At 41.1% G+C, this 20,651-nt stretch overlaps 1 protein-coding gene across 1 annotated transcript in view; it reads left to right on the forward strand.

The window, feature by feature from the left end:
- Positions 1-20,651, forward strand: part of bbs9 (Bardet-Biedl syndrome 9) — a 165,215-nt gene that overhangs the window by 34,649 nt on the left and 109,915 nt on the right. Inside the window, exon 14 of the mRNA XM_073485538.1 lies at positions 10,850-10,954. Coding sequence (XP_073341639.1) covers positions 10,850-10,954 — 105 coding nt within the window. The remainder of the gene's footprint in view (positions 1-10,849; positions 10,955-20,651) is intronic.

The raw sequence follows: 20,651 nt of genomic DNA on the forward strand, positions 1-20,651 counted from the left end.
ACAGGCACAGAAGCTGGATCAGCACCAGAAAAATGTCATTTTTTTTCCCCCCCTCAAAACTTCTCTCGACATTTGCTGAAACCATCATCCATCAGAGAGGAGTAGTCCCAACGTCTTTTGAGAAGGGCCAGTATGGATTGTGAATTTATGATTTCAAGATGTGAACAGCATTCTCAGGCGGTTGGAACACCATCCATTTATTGTGAGCTCTGAATCAAAATGACCACCGCTTTCCCATGATTCATGATGCGTCTGTGCTGAAATGTAATGCGTGTTACCACAGTGCATTCTTATCTGCACATATACTGTACGTGACCTCTGCAACTGGTAATTCAAACACGATGCGCCTTTTGCACAACACGCAGTATATTTCCTGTAAATTCTTGTGTCAGCTGCCTCCATTAATAATGGTCACATACTTTTTATAAGACTTACATTTCATGTTATGCCGTATTTTATAGTACATTTTCTTTGTATGCATTTTGTTTTCTTTGCTCCATGATGTCCGTGTCCATATGTTTAGTATTTTGTTGCTTTTGTACTTTTTTTTTTTACCTGACAGCAGAGGAGCTGAAGGAAAAGAAAGATCTTTACACCCAATGAGTCAGATGTGTAAAAATCTGTTCCAGGCAAAGACGGGCACAAAGTTAAACTAACACCTTAATCTAATTTAGCCCAGATTTTCTTCTCAGGGTCAGTTTTTAGACAAAAGTCCAAACTCAGAGGGAAACTGTGATGATTGCTTGCCTGCAACAGAACATCAGCAAGCATGGAAATAATAGCAATGGAGGCTTTTCTTTAGCTTTTTGTGAGTCACATGAACATCACATCAACATACCGGTACACTGGCTAGAACTCCCCAAGGTCGTGTGTCCACCTAGTGTTTTCACTACCGTACATCTACTGTCTTTTCCTGTTTTAACTTTCCGCCTGTGTTTTGTTCACTACACGTGGTTTGGAGACCAGACAGATTTGTTGGAGATCCCTCCACGTAAAATGTGTTATAATGTGTGACCCCCAATCACTCGTATAATGTGTAAACCACAACAACTTCAACCAAATAGCCTATTAGGTTTAAATAAGTTTAAATTTCCACTGCTGAGGATATCACATTTCAGAGATGGAGAAAAAATGAAACTGGCTCCTGACTGGGTTCTCTTACTGCGGATTTTCTGTTCATTCTGCTAAATGAACATACCTTTCGAAGATTGCGTGTTTTTAGACACTTTTAAGGCTTTTCTACTGTGAGATACGTTGAAAAATGCGTGGACCTAATGAATGACATTCTCATCTTCTGATTATGCAGCATGAAGTGTAAGCTGAAAAAACCTGGTTTGGGAAGTAGTTTGAAGTAGTGGTAGCCTCCTAACTTAATTTAGAGTTAATTCATTGAAGAAGATGTCCGTCTGTATTTGTCCGGTTGGTTTTTGGTTCTGCAGAGTTTTATTTCTCTTGGCAGTTTTTTCTCTCAGCGTTTCCCTGTTTATATGGACGATCAGAGGCTGTGACTCACTGCATCGTTACATTTACACCACTAAAGAGACGCTTTGTTTACATGAGTTGAGGTAGCGGTCAGATGGGTCAAATTCAGAAGCCTCTCTCAGGCACGCGCGTGCGCACACACACACACACACACACACACACACACACACACACACACACACACAGTTACAGACATACAAACCTAAGTCATATAAATACTTTCACATACATATCCATGGACACAAAGGCATAAACACATGCGCGTGTCACCCTGATGTACTTTTAAATATAGATACACACACACACACTTTACTCCAAGTGTGTGTGTGTGTGTGTGTGTGTGTGTGTGTGTGTGTGTGTGTGTGTGTGTGTGTGTGTGTGTGTGTGTGTGTGTTCAGTAATTCTCATGTTTCGCTGTAGAGAGCTGTTGATTGACTCGTGGAGGCCAGCGCCAGATTTCTGTATGCAGGAAGACAAAAGAGCGTGACATAAACACACACACAGACACACACTTTGTCTTTTTTCTTTCTTCCTCTCCCTCCTCTGTCCTCCTCCCATCCTACCTACGAGACCCCTCATTGGCCTGCTTCGGCCCAGTATGGCCTGGCACAAGTTCCCAGAAGCAGCAGGACCACCGTGGCTGACCCTTAGTAGTCAGATTTGGCACCAAACCGAGTGTTTCACATCCGTTACAGTCCCGGAAAATTAGGAAAAAATAAATTAATGGGAGGCTCCGTGAGTTTTACTGAATGCTGGGACTTGGCTCAGAGCAGCTGGATCCCAGTCACACAGTAAGTTTACTCTGTGATTTTGTCCAGAAAATCGCACCCCGCTTTATGGATTGCAGGGGAAATGGCCGAGCTGTAGATGGAATCCTGCCTGGTATTAAGTGTATGTAAGTACAGCATGTACGCAGATGTAAATTAAGGACCAATAAAAATACAAAACAGTTCAAAAAAATGACTTCCATTACCAGGAAATGTTTCATTAATTTTAATGTTTTACTGTTCAGGTGCAAATACCGAGCTCGTTTCCAGACCTCTGCAATCACACATCGAGTTCTTTTTAGTTCTGGTGTCTTTGATGGCTGTTTCTGTCTGGAAAAACAAATCAAGGCAATCGTAGCTTTGAAGGTGAGATTTAGAACGGGGACGTCATCTTGTGCCAGGAAAACGCAGAGAAATGTGGATGGGATTGACGCACCTGTACAGGATGTTTTAAGTAAAGAAATAGAAACTCTTAAATGAACATACAACATCGATTCACATGCTGCTGACCGCTTCTGCATCGACTGATTCTGTTGCACCAAAAGTATTTGTAGTTGTTCTGAACGGTAAAGTAAAAGCCTGCCACCTTAGAGAGGGCAGAGATAAAATAATTGTTCAAATGGGGATAAAAGTGCATATTTTTAATTCCTCAAAGGCTTTTAAAGTGCCTAATCAATATTAAAGAAGTGGGGTCAGGGGGTTTCAGATACTGAAGAGTCTACTAGCACATATTGTTCACTCAGTTACATATTGATTCATTAATATTAATATAATTACCATAAACAAACAATACAACCAGTGAAAAGTGTTGCTGGTCCTAAAGTTCTCAGAGTTTAAAGAGATAGTTCAGGTTTTTTTAAGTGGGCTAGCAGAGACACAGATTTTAGCTACAAAGAAAGGACCATAAAAAAAGACAATATTAGCATAAGTTTACACTTATTTCGATTTAAAAAAACATTTTTAGCTTGCCATCAGACAACCTTTTTCGACTGGAAACTGAAGCCTTAATGTCACTCTCTCCGAAACCACCAGACTCCTTTCATACAAACAGTGATTTTACCTTGCAGAACATCGCAGGGAAAAACAATCAAAGCCACTGGTGTAAGACTACATAAATAAATCTCCCTCATTTAGAGTTGCAAGGGGATGTATGTAGTGCCTAGACTGTATGAAACCTGGAGAAAGAAGACTGAAATTAAATTGTAGTAATATGTGAAATTCTTAAAATCTCTACGTAACGCTCATAGCATTGTGGTCTGGTATTCATATACAGTACACACCCGTAGCACCTCGCTTGCGTCTGCTTTTTTTATTTTTTATTCTGATGTCACTGATGACTCACTTGAACCTCTTCTTTATTTGCATAAACAAAACCAAAGACAAGGAACAGACACAAGTAGCCGTGACAAAGTAACGCCTGTTATGGGAAAAATGTGGCAGCAATTTAGAGAAGCACTATCGTAGCAACACTAATAACAACAACACTGCTGCTGTGACACCTCCGCTGTCTGTTTCTCATCATCGCTTTATCCCTCGCTCTCTCTCTCTCCGTCTCTCTCACCTGCTCACGCACTGATGTGTCTTCACACAACAAACTAATTATCTTTTATAAGATTCATCTCTCCTGGAACTGAATTGTTTTTTCGTCCTTCAGCTACAGCTGCTGTGTTTATCTGCGTGCGCACTGCTGTCGTCCCATGTGTCTTCGATCGTCTGGCTCAGTATGCGTCCTACACTTGTCTCTGCGTGATGATTGTGTATGTGTGTTCAGTAGAAGTATGAATGTCAACTCAAGTTTATTTTCCAAACTTCCTCGGAGAGATTTGTCACAGAAAACAAAGGACGATAAAAGTGTGGTTGTGTGTGTGTGTTCGTGTGAGCGGGGTCGGCTGTGTGAGGAAGAGGAGGGGAGGTAGCGCCTTCTGACTTTTATTGTTATTCCAGTTTTTATTCGTCTCAGATGGCGACTCAATCCCCTGTTCACCACACAGTGCCTCCTTTGTTCTCTCTCTCTTTCCTGCTCTGGCTTTCCTTCTTCCTCTTTTACTTTCTCTGCTTCCTCTTTTTCATTTCTCATCCTGCCCCCCGATGTCTTTATTACTTCCCTCTCTCGCTGATCTTCTTTCCTCTATTTCCCTCTTTATTTTCCTTCTCCACATCCTCTTTCCTCTACTGCCTTTCTTCTCATAACCCATCCTTTTCTTCTCTCTGTACACACTTAACCAACTCTGACATTCTCTCTTCCACTTTGCAAGTTTCGTGTCCAGAATCAAAAAACTGATGAGACAAAGTTTACAAAAAGTTAAACAATCAGAAATTATTCCCATAAAACAAATGTTTTGCAGAGGATGGACAATATGGATTTTCTTCATTCTCATTCACCTCCTTTTTCTCCTCCTTCTCCTTCTCCTTCCTCTCATCCTCCTCTTCTTCTCCTTCATCTCCTCTTCTTCTCCTTCTGCTTCTCCTTCCTCTCCTCTTCTTCTTCTCTCTGGTCACAAACCAACTTTGAAGGTGCATACAAACACCTATCGTATTTGCGGCTCTATTTACAAGCTTTAATTTAATTATGAGAATAATACATAATGATATCAATTTGCCATTATCATACCGATAGCTCATGGCCAGATATGTGCATCCTTAGAACAGTTAAATGCTGACTCATAACTAAGAAATAAATGTCTGGATTGCATTCGAACCAGATGGATTTACACAGTTTGTGTGAACTGTTCTGCACTTAATTCTGTGAGTTCAGTTGCCAAACCACCATCATCCTCATCCAATCAGCTCTAATCAGAACCAGTAAAGAAACTAAAGCTTGTCTTGAGTTCAGAAGCGAGTTTTGAAAATAAAATCTTTAATGTTGGACATTTTATCTCTGAGTGAAGATCAGGTTCGTTGTGTTTAAGATCAGACCCTCAACAGCGACCCGATCCTGACCCGTAGAGGTCAAAGGTCAGTGTTAAACACCACACCGATGGCCACCTCAGGTTCCCTCGTTCACGAGATGTGTGATCACGTACACGCACACACACACACACGTACACACATACAGGTGAAGCAGTAGCAGGCCGGGAATGTCTCTGAGCAAATTTACCCTCCACATTTGTTTTTCTCCCGATGTTTTCCTTTTTATATTATTTGCACATGGCGAAGAAAAGGCAGCCACACACACACACGCACACACACACATGCACATGCACATGCACACACATGCCTCTTCTCTCTCCATGTGTGGTATTGATCAGCATCTCCACCCCTCTTGACCCCTCACCTCCTCTAAACAGTCAGTACTTGGTTTAACCTGAGCTGTCAAGTACCATAACCTGAGGATAGCTCACACACTCACACACTCACAGACACACACACACACACACACACACACACACACACACACACACACACACACACACACACAGAAAAAGAAAGAATTGAACAACTATTCTCTGGTTAACTTTTAAGCCCACAACCTGCATTAACTTACGGTATTCTCAGTGTTTCAGAAGTGATGCGTTCTTCTCCATCATTTCTTAATTTACAATCTTTTTCAACTGACAGAACAAATGTACTTTTTCTTTATACTTGCTTTGTACAGGTAGCGGAATGAGGAAGCAGGGAGGGAACTGAAAGAGGGAATAATTGAGAAAGAGGTGAAAGTAGAGAGAGGGAACGGGTAGAAAGGAAGGAGAATGTGAGTTCTTATATACTTTCTTCAAAGTAAAATCTTTAAAGCATTTTTTGTGTGTGCAACATGACTCTTTGTGTGTACATCAGGACTTCCAAGCATATCCTGTGTCCTCTTGAATTAGTGTTAGTCCAAGTAAATGCTAGTCCAGAATGTGGTAAAATTGAAGAAGCATGTAAACTGCACGCCTTTTAGCATCTATTTCTGGTATCTGGCTTTTTTAGTAGATTTGTTTTTAGGGCTATAAAATAAAGAAAGCGAGCCATCACAATTTATTAAACCCTGGAGTCATGGACCTCAGAACCAACAATACTATAAGGGTATGTGGCAGGTGATCCAGAACATCAGTGTCGGAGCAATAGTTGCAATATAGCACATGAACACTGAGAGCAGAGAAGGAAGATTAACAGCATGTGCTGAACAGCAAAATAAAAAACAATGTTGGAAATTTTTTTTAAAAGGAAAACTTAAAGTCATGCAGTCCAAGACAAGAGAGAGAATAGGTGACAAAGAAGAAGGGCGTGATGGAGAGAAGGGGAGTAAAAGGACAAAACTGCGTTGATAGTTGATAAAAGTGAAGCAGATTTAGGTAGAAAAGGGAAACTGTAGGAGAAATAGAGGGATAAACGTGAGGATAAAGAAGGTGTAGAAGCAATGAAAAGGTGAGAAAGTTAAGAAAACAGAACCGATGAGAGTGAGAAGAGTAGAGATGGAGAGAAGTCGGGAAAGAGGAGGAGAAAAAAAAGGAGGTAGTGAAGTGGGTGTAGGGGATTTCAGACTCCTTTGTGGAGTTTGTTTTTGTTGGCAGTGGTGTTAATGGGTTAATGTGCCTGAGAACGCTGGGACCAGTCTGAACAGTCTCGCTGGGTCGGACCTCCAGGTCACGCAGACGGACACGTTACCTGGAGCTCACCGGTTCGACGCCCACAGCAGCCCCCCGAGCTGTCCAGATGTGCCTGAATATGTGATGACAAGCCGAAGAGAAAAGAGACAGAGATGGATAGAGAGAGAGAAAGAGAAAGAGAGAGGAGGGGGGGGATTACTTTGTGTCTTTCTTTGGTGTTGTTTGTTGGCCTTAATGGGACTGGGAACACTTAAAGCACTTAAACCAGTCTGACCAGTCTGACCTTCGGGTCACAAAGGTTAAAAGCCTTCTGTTGACAGACAGCATGACAGGGATGGAGAGAGGAGGAAGGTAGAAGAAAGAAAGAGTAAGGAGAGCAGGAGGGGAGATGGACGGAGAAAGAAGAAAGTGAAAAAACCGAGGGAACACATAAGAAATTGAACGATATGTTGTTTTTTTTAAGGGCGCACTCATACCGATTTTGAAATATCTGCTGCCGACCCGAAAACACAGCTGTGCTCACTCACTGGATCTGCTCTAGACTGAAAATGTATTCCTCTTTGCTTTTCTGTGGCACAGCAGCCTTAAATTTGGCTCTTACTTGTGACATGTAGCCAATCAGATAGTTTTGTTTGCAGGACAGTGATTGAGACCATCGAGGGGTAACTGCAGACCGAGGGAGGCGGCTGCATCAGAGCCAAAGAAACACCTAATTTTAACGCTGATTCCGATAACTGGAAAAATGCTCATTACTGGATTCCATTATGGGCCGGGCTGATAATGGGTCAATTCCCAGAACACAGGAGAGGGAAGATGAGGTAGGAAAGACGGAATAATGGAGGAGAGGTCAAGTATGATAATTAGAGCCTGACAGTACACATTACTGGCTGATGTTTGATTTATTTTTATTCTTCTGTAGTGTATTTTTCTTTTTCTTTTTGTTTCTCTTTTCTTCTCTCTGTTCTAGCTTTAACTTTTAAAAAAGCCACCCGCAGACAGGTGTTGTAAATTAGCATCTTGCTATAAACACAATGCATCTGGGGCCTGTGCATGATTGCATGTTGCAGCATAAATGTTACCGTTAGGTTCATGTCAAAAAAATAAACTCAAGTGAAGCCACAAAGAATCCGTTACCACATCTAAGCTGAGCTGCAAAAATGCGTTCCAGTGTGCTTGTTGGCAAAACACTTAACCGACTCTTCACTGACATGCACCGACTCAGATTCAGCGGTTCTGCTCCTGAAATGATAACGATGCAACAGAAAGACAACGCGACTGCCTGCAGTGAATATCTGTTAGATCTGACACCACGTCAGCACAGATTTTGATTAAATATTTTGGGAAGTCTGCACTGGAACTATTTCTTTGTGGGAGCAGTGACTAACTGACAGCTGGAGAGTAACAGTTGAAACCCATAACTCATCGTAAAACGCTTTAAAGGTGCTGGTAGGCATATTTTTTACCCCCTGGACAGAGCTAGAGTAGCTTTTTCCTCCTGCGTCTTAATGCTTAGCTAGGCTTGTCAAATCTCTACTCCAGCCTCATATTTGCACATATGAAAGTGCTGTTGATAACCTCATGTAAAGTGGTCCCAAAATGTTGAACTATTCCTTTATGTGATCATCAAAAATGTATAGATCAGAAAACGAATGTTGGCAGATACATTTTCTGAACTCTCAGCATTGATCCCACTCCTGGCCATCAAACTGTTGAGCATTACTGATATAATAGAAGAAAAAACAAAGAAGAGATGCTCAGGAGGAGGTTTAGGGAGAAGGAACATGATGAAGGGATGGCTACGAGAGAGGAGGGCGGAGAAGGAAGGATGGAAGGAAGGAAGGAAGGAAGAAAAGAAGGGATAGAGGAGGTCACGCTGTCAGGGCGTCTGACAGAGTGTAGAGAAAGTCTCTGTCTGCTTTTTATCGTTTATCTTGTCTTCTGTCTGTGGGAGGGGAGGTGTCGTCGTCTCTCCTTTCATGTCCTCTCATCCATCTCGCCTCCTCCTGCACCGTCTCTCCTCAACTCGAGAGGCTCTCTGAGTGTGTGTGTGTGTGTGTGTGTGTGTGTGTGTGTGTGTGTGTGTGTGTGTGTGTGTGTGTGTGTGTGTGTGTGTGTGTGTGTGTGTGTGTGTGTGTGATGAAGGTCACTGAGGTCCTCCGCTGTTTTAATAAATACATTTAGACAGAATGTTGTACACAGTCGGAAACAAATATTTTGAAATACACACACTCACCTCACTTTCAGTCATCTCACACACACACTGTTTCCTTTGGACACACACACGCGCACACACACATACTCGGGGTGCAGTCACCTGTGACAGGCCGAGCTCAGGAACATCATGGCCCATTACACCACCCCACCACCCTGTGTGTATGTATGTGTGTGTGTGTGTGTGTGACTGCATGAAGCCATTAGCTGTAATATATCCTTTCCTCTCCGTCTGTATTTGATCCCTGCTTTTCCTCTACAGCTTGTTTGCTCTGTCTCTCTCTCTCTGTTGGTTTTGGGGTATTTGAAGGGAAGCTACAAGTCATCACCCCTCTCTCAAGCTACGTACAGTATAATTAACATGCCGTGTGTGTGTGCACGCGCTTTGAGTTCTGGTTAGTGTTGTTAATCCTCTGTCCTCACCTTGCCTGGAGATATTTAACGTAAGCATACCTCTGTGTGTGTGTGTGTGTGCGTGTGTGTACAGTAAGGGGTCTGGTTAGCATTGGGTTGGCTGTATCCTGTCCTGTCCACACCTTAAGAATGCTGACTCGTTAAGTTTGTGTGCTTCGTTGGCTGCCTTGTTTCCTTATCCAATTATTTAACATCTTTCCCGAACCAGACTAAACCTGGTACTCCTGGTTCTAGACGTACGAAACACCTCACTCAAAAAATTACATTAATATAACGCAAATTGCTTGAAGGAGCACTCGTGTGATTTAGTGTTGCTGTTCTATAAAGCCTGAGGACTCACAAAAGACATATTGAAATGGTCTAAATCTAAGAGGTCAATAGCTCAAGCTTCTGCACAGTGGATCCTACACTTCTCATAATGCAACTCAATTTCATTAGACCCTTCCTGCCTCCTATATGCATTTCAGACGTAACACCTTCAGTTTGTAATGCAGGATCTGGTGGAAGAGTTTTAAATTTTAAGACCAAGCCGATATAACCCTGATGACGACACTTCTTAGAGCCCAAGAAAACGTTGGTGTTGATTGAGCGCCCCTTTAAATATCCAATCTTGGAACCTGACCTTGCTCTACAGTTTTGCAGCTGGTTCACACCATTTGTCTGGACAGGAATGTCCTTTTTTCTTTGATATTTCTGTTTTTCCAGCAGCCTTTAGCATCATTTCTCACCTAGAATGCAGTAGTTAAAATGTCATCTTGATTAAAGCTGGGTCTTGTTTCAACATTTTCAGCAATTTTGTGTTTCTTAATGCACTCACTCAGTCACAGTACTAATATCAAAACTGTTTTCTCCCTTGCCTTGAGGAAAATTAACATGTTTCTCTACAAAATTCCTTTTTCATTCAGGAATTGAAGGCAAAGTCTAACGACAAGCAGCCATACATCACCTCGCCAAAATCCAGCCATTATCTTTATCTGCCAGAATGAAACACAGAAATGCTAAATCATTATTTAAATTAGAAAAAAAGAGCAAGCATGCCAGCTTACAGTAATTCACTATTTGCAATACTCTTTGTCATCGATGAACAGAATCACTCTGATTTACCTCCAGCCAGGGACCTTTGTCACATGTCTGGAAAATATGTGTAGAAAAAACACGTAGTTGGCCATTATGATACCCTGCGTCATGTTATGAAATTTTATGGGTCGGCTTGAACGGCACAGACATCAAAGATTACAACTTAAAACAGGAAAGGCTACATTCAAAGGACTTCTAATTCTCTTAGTAATTGCTGTAGTTAAAATAATTATTGATTTTAGTAATATCTTTTACTTTCAGAAACTTTAAGAGATTTCACGTAGTCTGAGAAGCTCGTGGAACAGATGCTTGACAATGAAGTTTTTATTTCCATCTTAAAGTCAACGTGTTTTTGTCCTTTCACTTCAGGTATTGGTTCGTCCACTGTTGTGGCGTTTTCAGCTTTCCTCAACGGCCGTTACCCCCCCGCTGACCTGACCGGAGACATCACCGTGTCCTACAGCTCGCCGACAGGTAAACACACGCACACACACGGGTTTCATGCCGGTTTCCATGTCTGCGAGTTTAATTCCAATCAAAACTTTTATTTTAACAGAATAAAACATTTTGACAGCTGGATTTTCCAGAAACATTGGTAGAGGTAGCAATTAGTTTCTGTTTAAGACAGAATAATTCAATCAAACTTGTCACCTTTCATTATTTCTTGACTGATGCTCTTTTCCAGACAGATACAGTGTTTATAGCTGGGCAAAGACCTACAATTCAAATCAAGTCTTTCAGTTAAACCCAAGACCCTGTCACAGAATTAGCATTGATGTAAGTTTCATTATAAATGAAGTTGCAGTCTGAAGTGTAACATCTCATCCAGTTTTTCTGCAACTTTGCTGAATACCAGCTGCTAACAGAGCGCTCACTTGACGTAAGGACATCTGGGCTCTTTCCAGACAAGCCCAGTTCATCCCCCTGCTCACTCCAGGCATCTGTTTCCAGGCCCTGCAATATTTCTGGAAGATATTACTTTCCCCTGCAAACCAACAAAACCACTCTTTATTTCAAATGTCACAGACGTCTTTTAAAAAAAAAAACGAAAAAATACAGATTTTAGCATTTGCTCAAAAGAGCACCTCATGAAAAAAATCCTTGTTTTCATGCTATTGTTTCCCTTGGATTACATTTGCTTTGGCAGGCCTCTGTTGGTGGAACCGTTTCCCCTCCCCAGAAGCACACTTAATGTGAAATGTCTGGAAATATTGGGAAGTGTTTCTTTTTTGTTGAGCTTTATTGTGGTGCTAAAAATAGCTGAAAATAAGGAGCATGTCAATGGGCCTTGCAAGCCAAGCAGCTGGGGTAGAGTATGTAGGGGGGCTGATCCTGTGTTGGACTGAAGGTAGAATTGGAAGTTGAAGGAAGAACAGGCACGCAAGGATGGAAAAAAGAGAACACAGCTGAGGTAGGCTCGGAGTTGAATGAGAGGAAGGAGGTGAATTATTAGAGGAAAGATACGAAAGGTGGAGAGAAAGGAGGGAAGGTGAGGCCATATGTTGCTTGCAGTCGCCGTTCTTCTAAAGTTCCTCCACACCGAACTGGCTTTAAGCATTGAGGCAGGAAATGACCATCCTAAAATATAATTTTATGCTCGAGCAATTAAGATTTTTCTTTGTTTAAACAATGCAGCCAAACCCAGACCCACAGTATGTACAAGTACACAAATCATGTGCTCACATATAGTTAGGAGTAAAGTGTATACTACACCTGGAGAAGTACAGGGAAGTATGAGCCTCTCGACTAAAGTAGGTGGACATAAAACAAGCTGCCAATTACTGTGGTGAAACCTCATTTGAAAACTAATGCAGAAGAACTACATTGCATGTGAAGGATGTTACTTTTACTTGCTTTTATACAGCTTTTTCTAAAAAAAAAAAAAGGATATGTCTGCAACATAAAGTCATATAGTCATCAAAATGGTCACCAAGTCACTGAAAGTCAACGCTGACCGGGCTCTGCTTTTATTGTCTGATCCAGCAGCAGGTCAAACTTCTCTGTTTTATTTGTGCGAGAAGTTGCAGTTTTGTTGACTGTTGTTGATACGCCAGCAAATTCAGCTTGAAAACAAATTCTGATTAAGGCTGAATTACTACATAGCACTTTCACATTAATCTCATATAGATCAAAAGTCAAATGCGGTAACATTAACGCTATTCTCGAAGCCAACGACATAACCATTTTCAGATTATTTGAGACAAACACAGGGAAAACAACAGTTGGAGAAAAAAAGTGAGTCAGAGAAAAATAATTTGACATGGGCGTGCTCTTGAAAGAGAAAAAGTACAGAACGAAGAACAGAAAACAGAGCTTCTAATCAATAACGAACAGACCCTTGTAAATCTCATGTCCAAGACCATGATGAATTTTAAAAGTGAATCCGAAGCATGACAGAGCATCTTCTGAGCGATCACCTACTCAAATCCAAAACGAAGGCACGGGAAATAAAAAGTTTCATACGACACTGAATTATAACACACAGTTAGTCATTATGATGTTCCTGACCTTCGCTTGTGGAAATGTCCTCTAAATGGACAGAATTCGCCCCCGGCAGTTAAAAAAATTAAAATTAGCTTCTCATTCATTTCTGTTTTCCCGCTAATACACTCTGCAGTGATGCAACCATCATGTGGAGAACTGTCAGCTGTAAACTCTGGTGGTAAGCAGCAAAGTGGTCATCTTAAGAGCGTGTGTGCAGATGAGTGTGTGTGTGGTTGTAACTCTGTGGTTTGTGTGTTCCTGCAGCGCTAATCTCCATTAATGCCTCGTCTCCTCTCATCCTCTAAACGCTCTCCCGGTATGGGAAGAATGCATCACTTTGTCTCTATCTCTTTTCTTTCTTTCTCTGCACCCACCCAGGGGTGATGATTACACCTTAACACCACCTGCCCAACATAACACCATCCCACCCAGTGGCTACCGTGCCCCGTCTTTAAGCCCTACAAAGGCTTTGACATTTAAGAAGACTGTTGACTCCTTAAGCCCTTCAAAGGAGGCTCGACGGTGGCTGTAGTCGTTACAATCTAGAAAGAATTTCATTAGTGCCCCTCTGTGATTTTCTTAACACCCTTTCAATGGGCTTTTCCACAAACACACTTCAGAGAGATCAAGTGGTCAAGTTGACATTTACAGTGCATTGTTAGCTCATACACAATGGGCATTTTCATCCCAGCAGTCAAAGATAAGTTGCGACAGTGCGGATAATTTCCATAAAACACGGCCAGCCATGATTCACTGGTTGCTAAGCCAGTTCGTGTGGAAACCTAGGCAGCTAGTTGGCAGTCTTTATTGTTTTCTCCTGTTTTAATGAGCCTGCCAGAGTGACCAGCATCTCCATATGTTGATGTCTCCAAGAGGCTGCAGTGTTTTCTTAGATCCTTCCTTGTTTAACTATCAGGCCTGAAATCCATTTGCAAAGAAACTGACTGTGTGAAGGCCAGCTGATGTTGTTGGTGTTTTCTCTGCCAAGAAGAACGTGTTCTCAGGCCTGTTCGCTAGAAACAGAAACTCAGGAACAGATTTTAGTGGAAAGTTAGGCCACTGGCCAAGGAACAAGTGATTTGCTTTTGATGATGAATTTTTCAGTCAGATCTCATTTTAGCTTTTTTTCCCCCAGTGAACTGTTATTTATTTGTACTGAATGAACAAAATCTGGAACGTAGTATTTGTATGGTTATGTATCTGACAGCAAATGTGCGTTTGATAACGTGTTTTTCTGTTGTAAAATAATAACTTTTGAGGCTTGTGCAGCGTTAAAGTGCAGTGTACATTTGATTTATTTACTTTCCCACAATTTAAATAACTTATCAATAATGTTGATAATGAAGTTCTCTGGTTTGACGGTGATGCATCTCGTGTCGTGGACTTCAGTCTAAGTTGTCCTCATCTTTTTTATTTTTTTCTAGTTTGCGTCTGAAGTAATGGATGTGGATCGTTTGTGCATTTGTCTAAAAATGAACATCTGTATCCAGCTATCATTGTCAGATACAGAAATACTTCTGTAAGAATGGAACTACAGTTTTTCTCGACTAATTCTCATATTTTTGCTCTTGTTTGGACAAATGGTCTGTTGGTACCAATTAATCATGATGATTTAAAAGACATTCTTTGCTGGGGTTGAGGAGATTGGATGATAGCAATAAAATGCATAGTATTATGCAGAACCTGGCTCATGGACACTTCAGTACTGTGACGCAGGTACTCAAACCTGGCACATCTGTTTGAGAGTCCACCACCCTATTGCCTGAAGTAGACAGGAAAACAAATGCAGGGGCTTAAAAAAAGAAATTATAAAACCCCTTTCACACTGGACAGAATGCCCACTAACATCTGGCTTTTGTCTTTAGTGGGAAAGGTTGCAATCGGCAGTAGTCCCAGAAATGTATCAGCTCCATTTCCAGCTGACAGTAATGGAAATATGACACCCAGTGCCATTTTTCAAACCTTTTCCTGCTAAGGCGATGAGGGTAATGAAGGCTCGTCGCCTCAGTCGGTAACTTCTACGACTCTTCTCAGCCACAAATTCAATCAATCACACGTTTAGTCAGTGTTGAGTTTGAAAAAGAGACTGAAGCAAAAGAATTTAAAAGTAACCATCCTAACATTGTCACTGGCCTCATGCTGCTTTCTGCTGTTTTGCGGCACGTTTATGACGTCGAACGTGACAGAAAAAGCTAATTCTTCCACTGCAGATGGCGAGGAGTCACTCGCCTATTTTTAACAGGTATATATATATTTAATGGTTTAAGTTTTCAACTGAATGAGGAAAATATAACTGACAGTACTTTCTCCGTTAAGTTTGTAAATCCAAAAACACAGACTTGTAAAAAAGGTTTGAGGAAAAGCTGAGATATTTTATTTCTAAGAATCTTAAAGATTAGCTACAGCACTTTGGTGTTTCTGTAGTCAATCATACATAAGAACACCTTGTCAAACTTCTCGGTTACTACTGATGTAATAAAGGCTTCCAGTCATGAAACATTCAAGTGATTTTTTTTCTTTCTATCGCACCGGCTAATGGATCCAGAATTTCACTCATTTCAGTCCGTCTAATTTCTCAGCCGTTACAGGAGATTTTAAAACAGGAAAGACTGATTGAACACTGGCTGGCAGCCGGCCAGCAGCGGCTACCGTGAGTGTGAGTGCGTGTTGGACTGTGAGTGCTGTGAGTGCCTTCTTGCTCCATTTGACGTGTCCTTTACGTTTAACTGGAGCTTTCACTCAGCATTGATGCTTTTTAGTTACTTTTTTTTCTTTTCTTTCCCTCCCTTCCTTTTTGTGTTGTTCCAGCCTTCTTTTCTTTTTTTTCCAATATGATTTTCTCCCCTCCAGTTCTGCTTTTTCTTTCTTTTCGTTGGCGGTACAGAGTGGCTAGAAGAGGTCGAGACAAAGTAATGACAGAAGTTAATGTTTGTTTTAGGGTTAGATAATATTGCTAAATATGAACCTATCTAGAGAATTTGTTGGCTGGATCGGAGGTAAAAGTCCCAATGTGTCAGTTCAGTTTAAAAATGTCTTGAATGTTATCCCACATAAAGATCATTATATCTTGAAGAAAAATATAGAATACCTAGAAACCTATTTTAAATCAAAGTAGGGAACATGATAATTCACCACACTGGCCTCAAAAGTTCATGAGTTTAGGAGGCAGTTAGTAATGCTCATTTTTGGTCATACAAATTTAATATCCAACAAATATTATTAGGTTTGTAGTGGTGTTAATGTGATATACTTGACAGGAAATGCTAATTAAAAACAAGACAGAATTATGACGGACAGCGATCGAGAGTTATTGCAGGAAAGAGCGACGGCAGTAAGGAAGTGTGACTTTCATCGGCTTTAGTAACATGTGAACTTTCTGACTCAGCACCTCGGTGCCTTTTCATTGGCCTGCAACCTGCCATCTGCTTCTCATTCACCTTCGCAGGAAATCCTCTTCGACCAATCAAATCAGAGCTTAATCTGCCAGACTTCTATGGCTGCGGCCTAAAGGTTAGAGAAGCAGGAGGCTGACTGTTTAAATCCCCGAGCAGCTGGGTAAATCTGGCAGCGAGGAGCCGGGATAAGAGATGCTCTCTCTTCCTGAATGAGTTTCACAACACGAGTCTTATTTTTATAATTCAGTTTCACTTGTCTGCCGTTTCTAAGCGTTGCTGCTTTGTTTGGCAGGCTGCTAACAGTCCTGCAGATAGGAGACAAAATCAGATTTTATTTGTTGACTTCCACATGAAGTACAGTATCGTTAATACACACAGTTTTAATCCATTTCTTGTGTCAGAATGTTCTCACCATGTTGGAGTTCAATACAAGTTTATCATTTTGTCCTTTGTTTGATCCAATTGTACCTAAACTATTACGAGAATACTTATTTTCTCTAGATTCTGTCAGACAAAGTTTCACACTAACCCCTTGACGAGCAGCTTTTTTTATTTGGATTTGGACATCTTGTCATATTCGGGAATCGTTTCAGATCAGTCGGGAGGCTGCTCTCTCCTCCTGCGGTACTTTCCGAGTGTGTGGGAAGGCGAACAAAGCGCAGAGTGTTTTTTAAGTTTGTGTGTATCCATATGCAGGGAGACGGAGGTTTTCCCAGGGAATCCCCTCCTCTTCGAGTCCAGTTCATCCAGTGCTACTTTGTTACTGGTCTGCAGTGAATTAAAGTATATAGGAGTGATCAGCTTTCTTTCTCTGTTCTGGTCTTTGATCTTTTGAATTCTGTTTTTTAACCTTGAACTCTCCTCCTCTTCCTCTCTGCAGAGCTTAATCCCAAAGGTAAGTGTTTGTAGGTTTGTAGGGCTGGATAGAATAGAGCGAGTAGAAACACACACACACACACACACACACACACAGACAAACATATACTGTAGACATACACTTATACTATATTTATACATTTGCTGTATTTTGGGACATACATTTCAATATTCTCTTACACAGAAACACACACATAATCGAACCTATGCCATCCGCATTCCAGCACACACACATTACTGTATATACAGGAAGAGACCGCTGCCTACTGTTTATGTTCCTGCAACATGATACTTGGCAAGAGTCTGTACACACACACAGTTGTACACACACACACACACACACACACACACTTCCTTACTGTATGGAATAAGAAAATATCCATTTTTATCCTTTTAAACTCTGTGCAGTTTACACAGAAATATCATCTGTTTCACATACACACATGCATTTGCAATCGCGTTGACTCACATGTTTTACCGCAGAAAAAGACACACACACACACACACACACACACACACACACACACACACACACACACACACACACACGTATTCCAGCAGTAGTGTTCCTAGTCGTCAGCCAGTGTTTGTTTTAGTCCATCTAAGTTTGTGTGCTCTGATACAGAATAGGATGTCCTGTAATCTATAGTGGGCTTAGAGGCCCTGCTGTAGTATATACACACACACACACACACACACACACACACACATGCTCGTACAGCAGTGTACTTTGTTTATCCTAGTCTCAATTGCAAATTATGCTCGTATGCATCTATTTTGCATCAGCCAAATACAATTTTGGGGAAACATAAACTGCCACAATTTGAGGTTTTTATTCAGTGTATCAGCCAGAAAAATAAAAAAACACTACAGCGGAGGGTTTGGGGCCAGTGTCGGTGGATATGAATAACAGCAGGAGTGCCGTGTAGAACGTTGCTGGTTTCAAGATTAATGAGCACGATGAAGGAATGAATACTACAGCCTATGAAGGAGAAGTTTACCGCACGGCTTGTTCCACGGAGGCTTCAACAAAACGGGTACTTTAAGAAAGCGTATCAGTCCACATGCTTCTTAATAATGGTACCCACATGTATAAAATCACAGTTACATTAGACATACAATAAATGTTTTGTATCTTTATATAACGTCGACTAAATCTAGTCTAAATAAAGCCTGTTGGCAAGTACCAGTGAGCCACTAACGATGCTAACACTACAAGTTTAGCATCGGTATGTATAGATTCTGAATATTTGAAACCGTTTCATTACTAATTTTATGCAGTATCTTAAAATATATGAACTCTGAATTCATGTATTTCTTCCCATGGTATCAAACATAGAATCAAATATTGATATTTTTCAAGGTGCTGTGTCAAAGTCAGAAATTCCAGCATCATGACAACGCTATTGTGAAGTTAATATTAACTGCACAGTATAATGGCTATAAAATAATGACACAATCGGTCTTTAGATTAGTCCCGTATAAACTTTGATATTCTGTCTGCCAGCTGGCATGAAATCTCACAGGAAATTGAAGGCTTATCCAGTCAGGATGGCAGCCTGGCACCATCTCCTTCTGCTTTCACATCTCCATTTTAGACTAAACTGATAAATGCACTCACGTTTTGTCCCGTGTTGTTGGTCAGTTCCTACTCTAAAAACGGAAAACGATTCAGTTGTCTTTACGACACTGGCGTCGACAATACTACCACTTGGAAACACCGGGGGTGAGAGTCGTCTGATTCCAGTTTAAACATGAAGCTAACTAAAAAGTTTCTGCAAGTGTGTTCAACAACTTAATGCATCCAGTGTTGACTGAACATTAAATGCCACGGCTATTAAGACTATAGTATGATAGGTTGTGTTTGACTTGTTGTTAGCTCATTGTTGGTTCAAACTGGTGCGTTTGCTACAAGTTATCAATGAATCAGAGCATTGAAAATGGCAACAAAAGTTTTTCCTCGTCGCTGTCGCCAAGTGTTTGCTCATGGAGGAAAGTTGGGTCTCTGTAAAGTAAAGAGTACAGTCTCGACCTGCTCTATACTGTATGTAAAGAGCCATGAGATAACTTTTGTTGTGATTTGGTGCTATAAAAATAAAACTGACGTGACATGTAAATTGAATCATTAAATTGTTCAGCACTACAGAGTTGTTGAGGTCTGGTTTAGGAAAAAGATCTCAGTCACTGTTGCGTAATAGAAACGACAGATTACTGACATATTTTAAGACACAGACGAGAACTGCGGCCGTCTTGCGTCGAACGATAACATTTATCCTTTTATCAGTCATCCAGAAATCCACACCTGCACGTTCTGGCTCTCAGTGGGGCCATTTAATGCAAATCACTAATACAGTAATACAGCTGCACATGAACATGATTTGTTGAAGAGTGGGCCGTGCTGTGACTGAGTATCACAGAGGAAAGGATAAAAAAGACACACACACACAAAGAATGTCTATGTATGTATGTATGTATTGCATGCAATGTCAAGACACACACACACACACATCATTGGTACACATATATACACGCAAACGCTACACACACACACACACACACACACACACACACACACACACACACGGCTGACATCACTGCAGCTGTGGTAAGAACCTGATCCTGTACAGTGGTCCTCTACTCAAATAAACTCTGTGGTCTCTCTCTGTCTTCCCTCTCTCACACACACACACACACACACACACACACATACACACACACACACACACACACACACACACACACACACACTCTCTCTCTCTCACTCTCACACACACACACACACACACACACACACACACACACACACACACACACACACACACACACGCACACACACAGATTTCCTGATAATTGGAATCAGCTTCCAGTGAGACAGCAGTACACTGGAGGTACAGCAGCTTTAACAAGTAGCAGCAGCTCAATTGTGATTTTAAGTGTGTTTAACAGTTGACAAAGCTTCATTTCCCCCGTCACCAGTAGTGGAGGCAATTATTAGAAGTTAAGTCTGGGGTCACATGTCATACGATATCGATGTGGATTCAGGTGTATAGACACTCTTAAAGGGCCATTTTGTGAGATACGGCCAGAATTTTAGTTTAAAACATTCAGAGTGTGAAGAAACGACAACGACAGCAATGTGTTGATGTCTGTGTATTGTGTTGCAGGGAAGAAGAGATAGTGTGATGGCCCACTTAGTTTCAGCTGGGAGATGAAAAATCAGTGATTTTGCTACTTAGACCAATAAGTAAAGAAATGAAACGTACACAGTGTCAAGAAATTAAATATTTTTATGCTTGTTTTCCTTACTAAAGAGAAAAATACCGCTGTACACATCAGAACACAAGTTTCTCTCTTTTAGTGGACTAAGAAGAGCTTAATTTTCCTTGGTATCTCATTGTAAAATACACCAAAACAGT

Source organism: Pagrus major, chromosome 17, assembly GCF_040436345.1.
Source record: "Pagrus major chromosome 17, Pma_NU_1.0".
Taxonomy (NCBI): domain Eukaryota; kingdom Metazoa; phylum Chordata; class Actinopteri; order Spariformes; family Sparidae; genus Pagrus; species Pagrus major.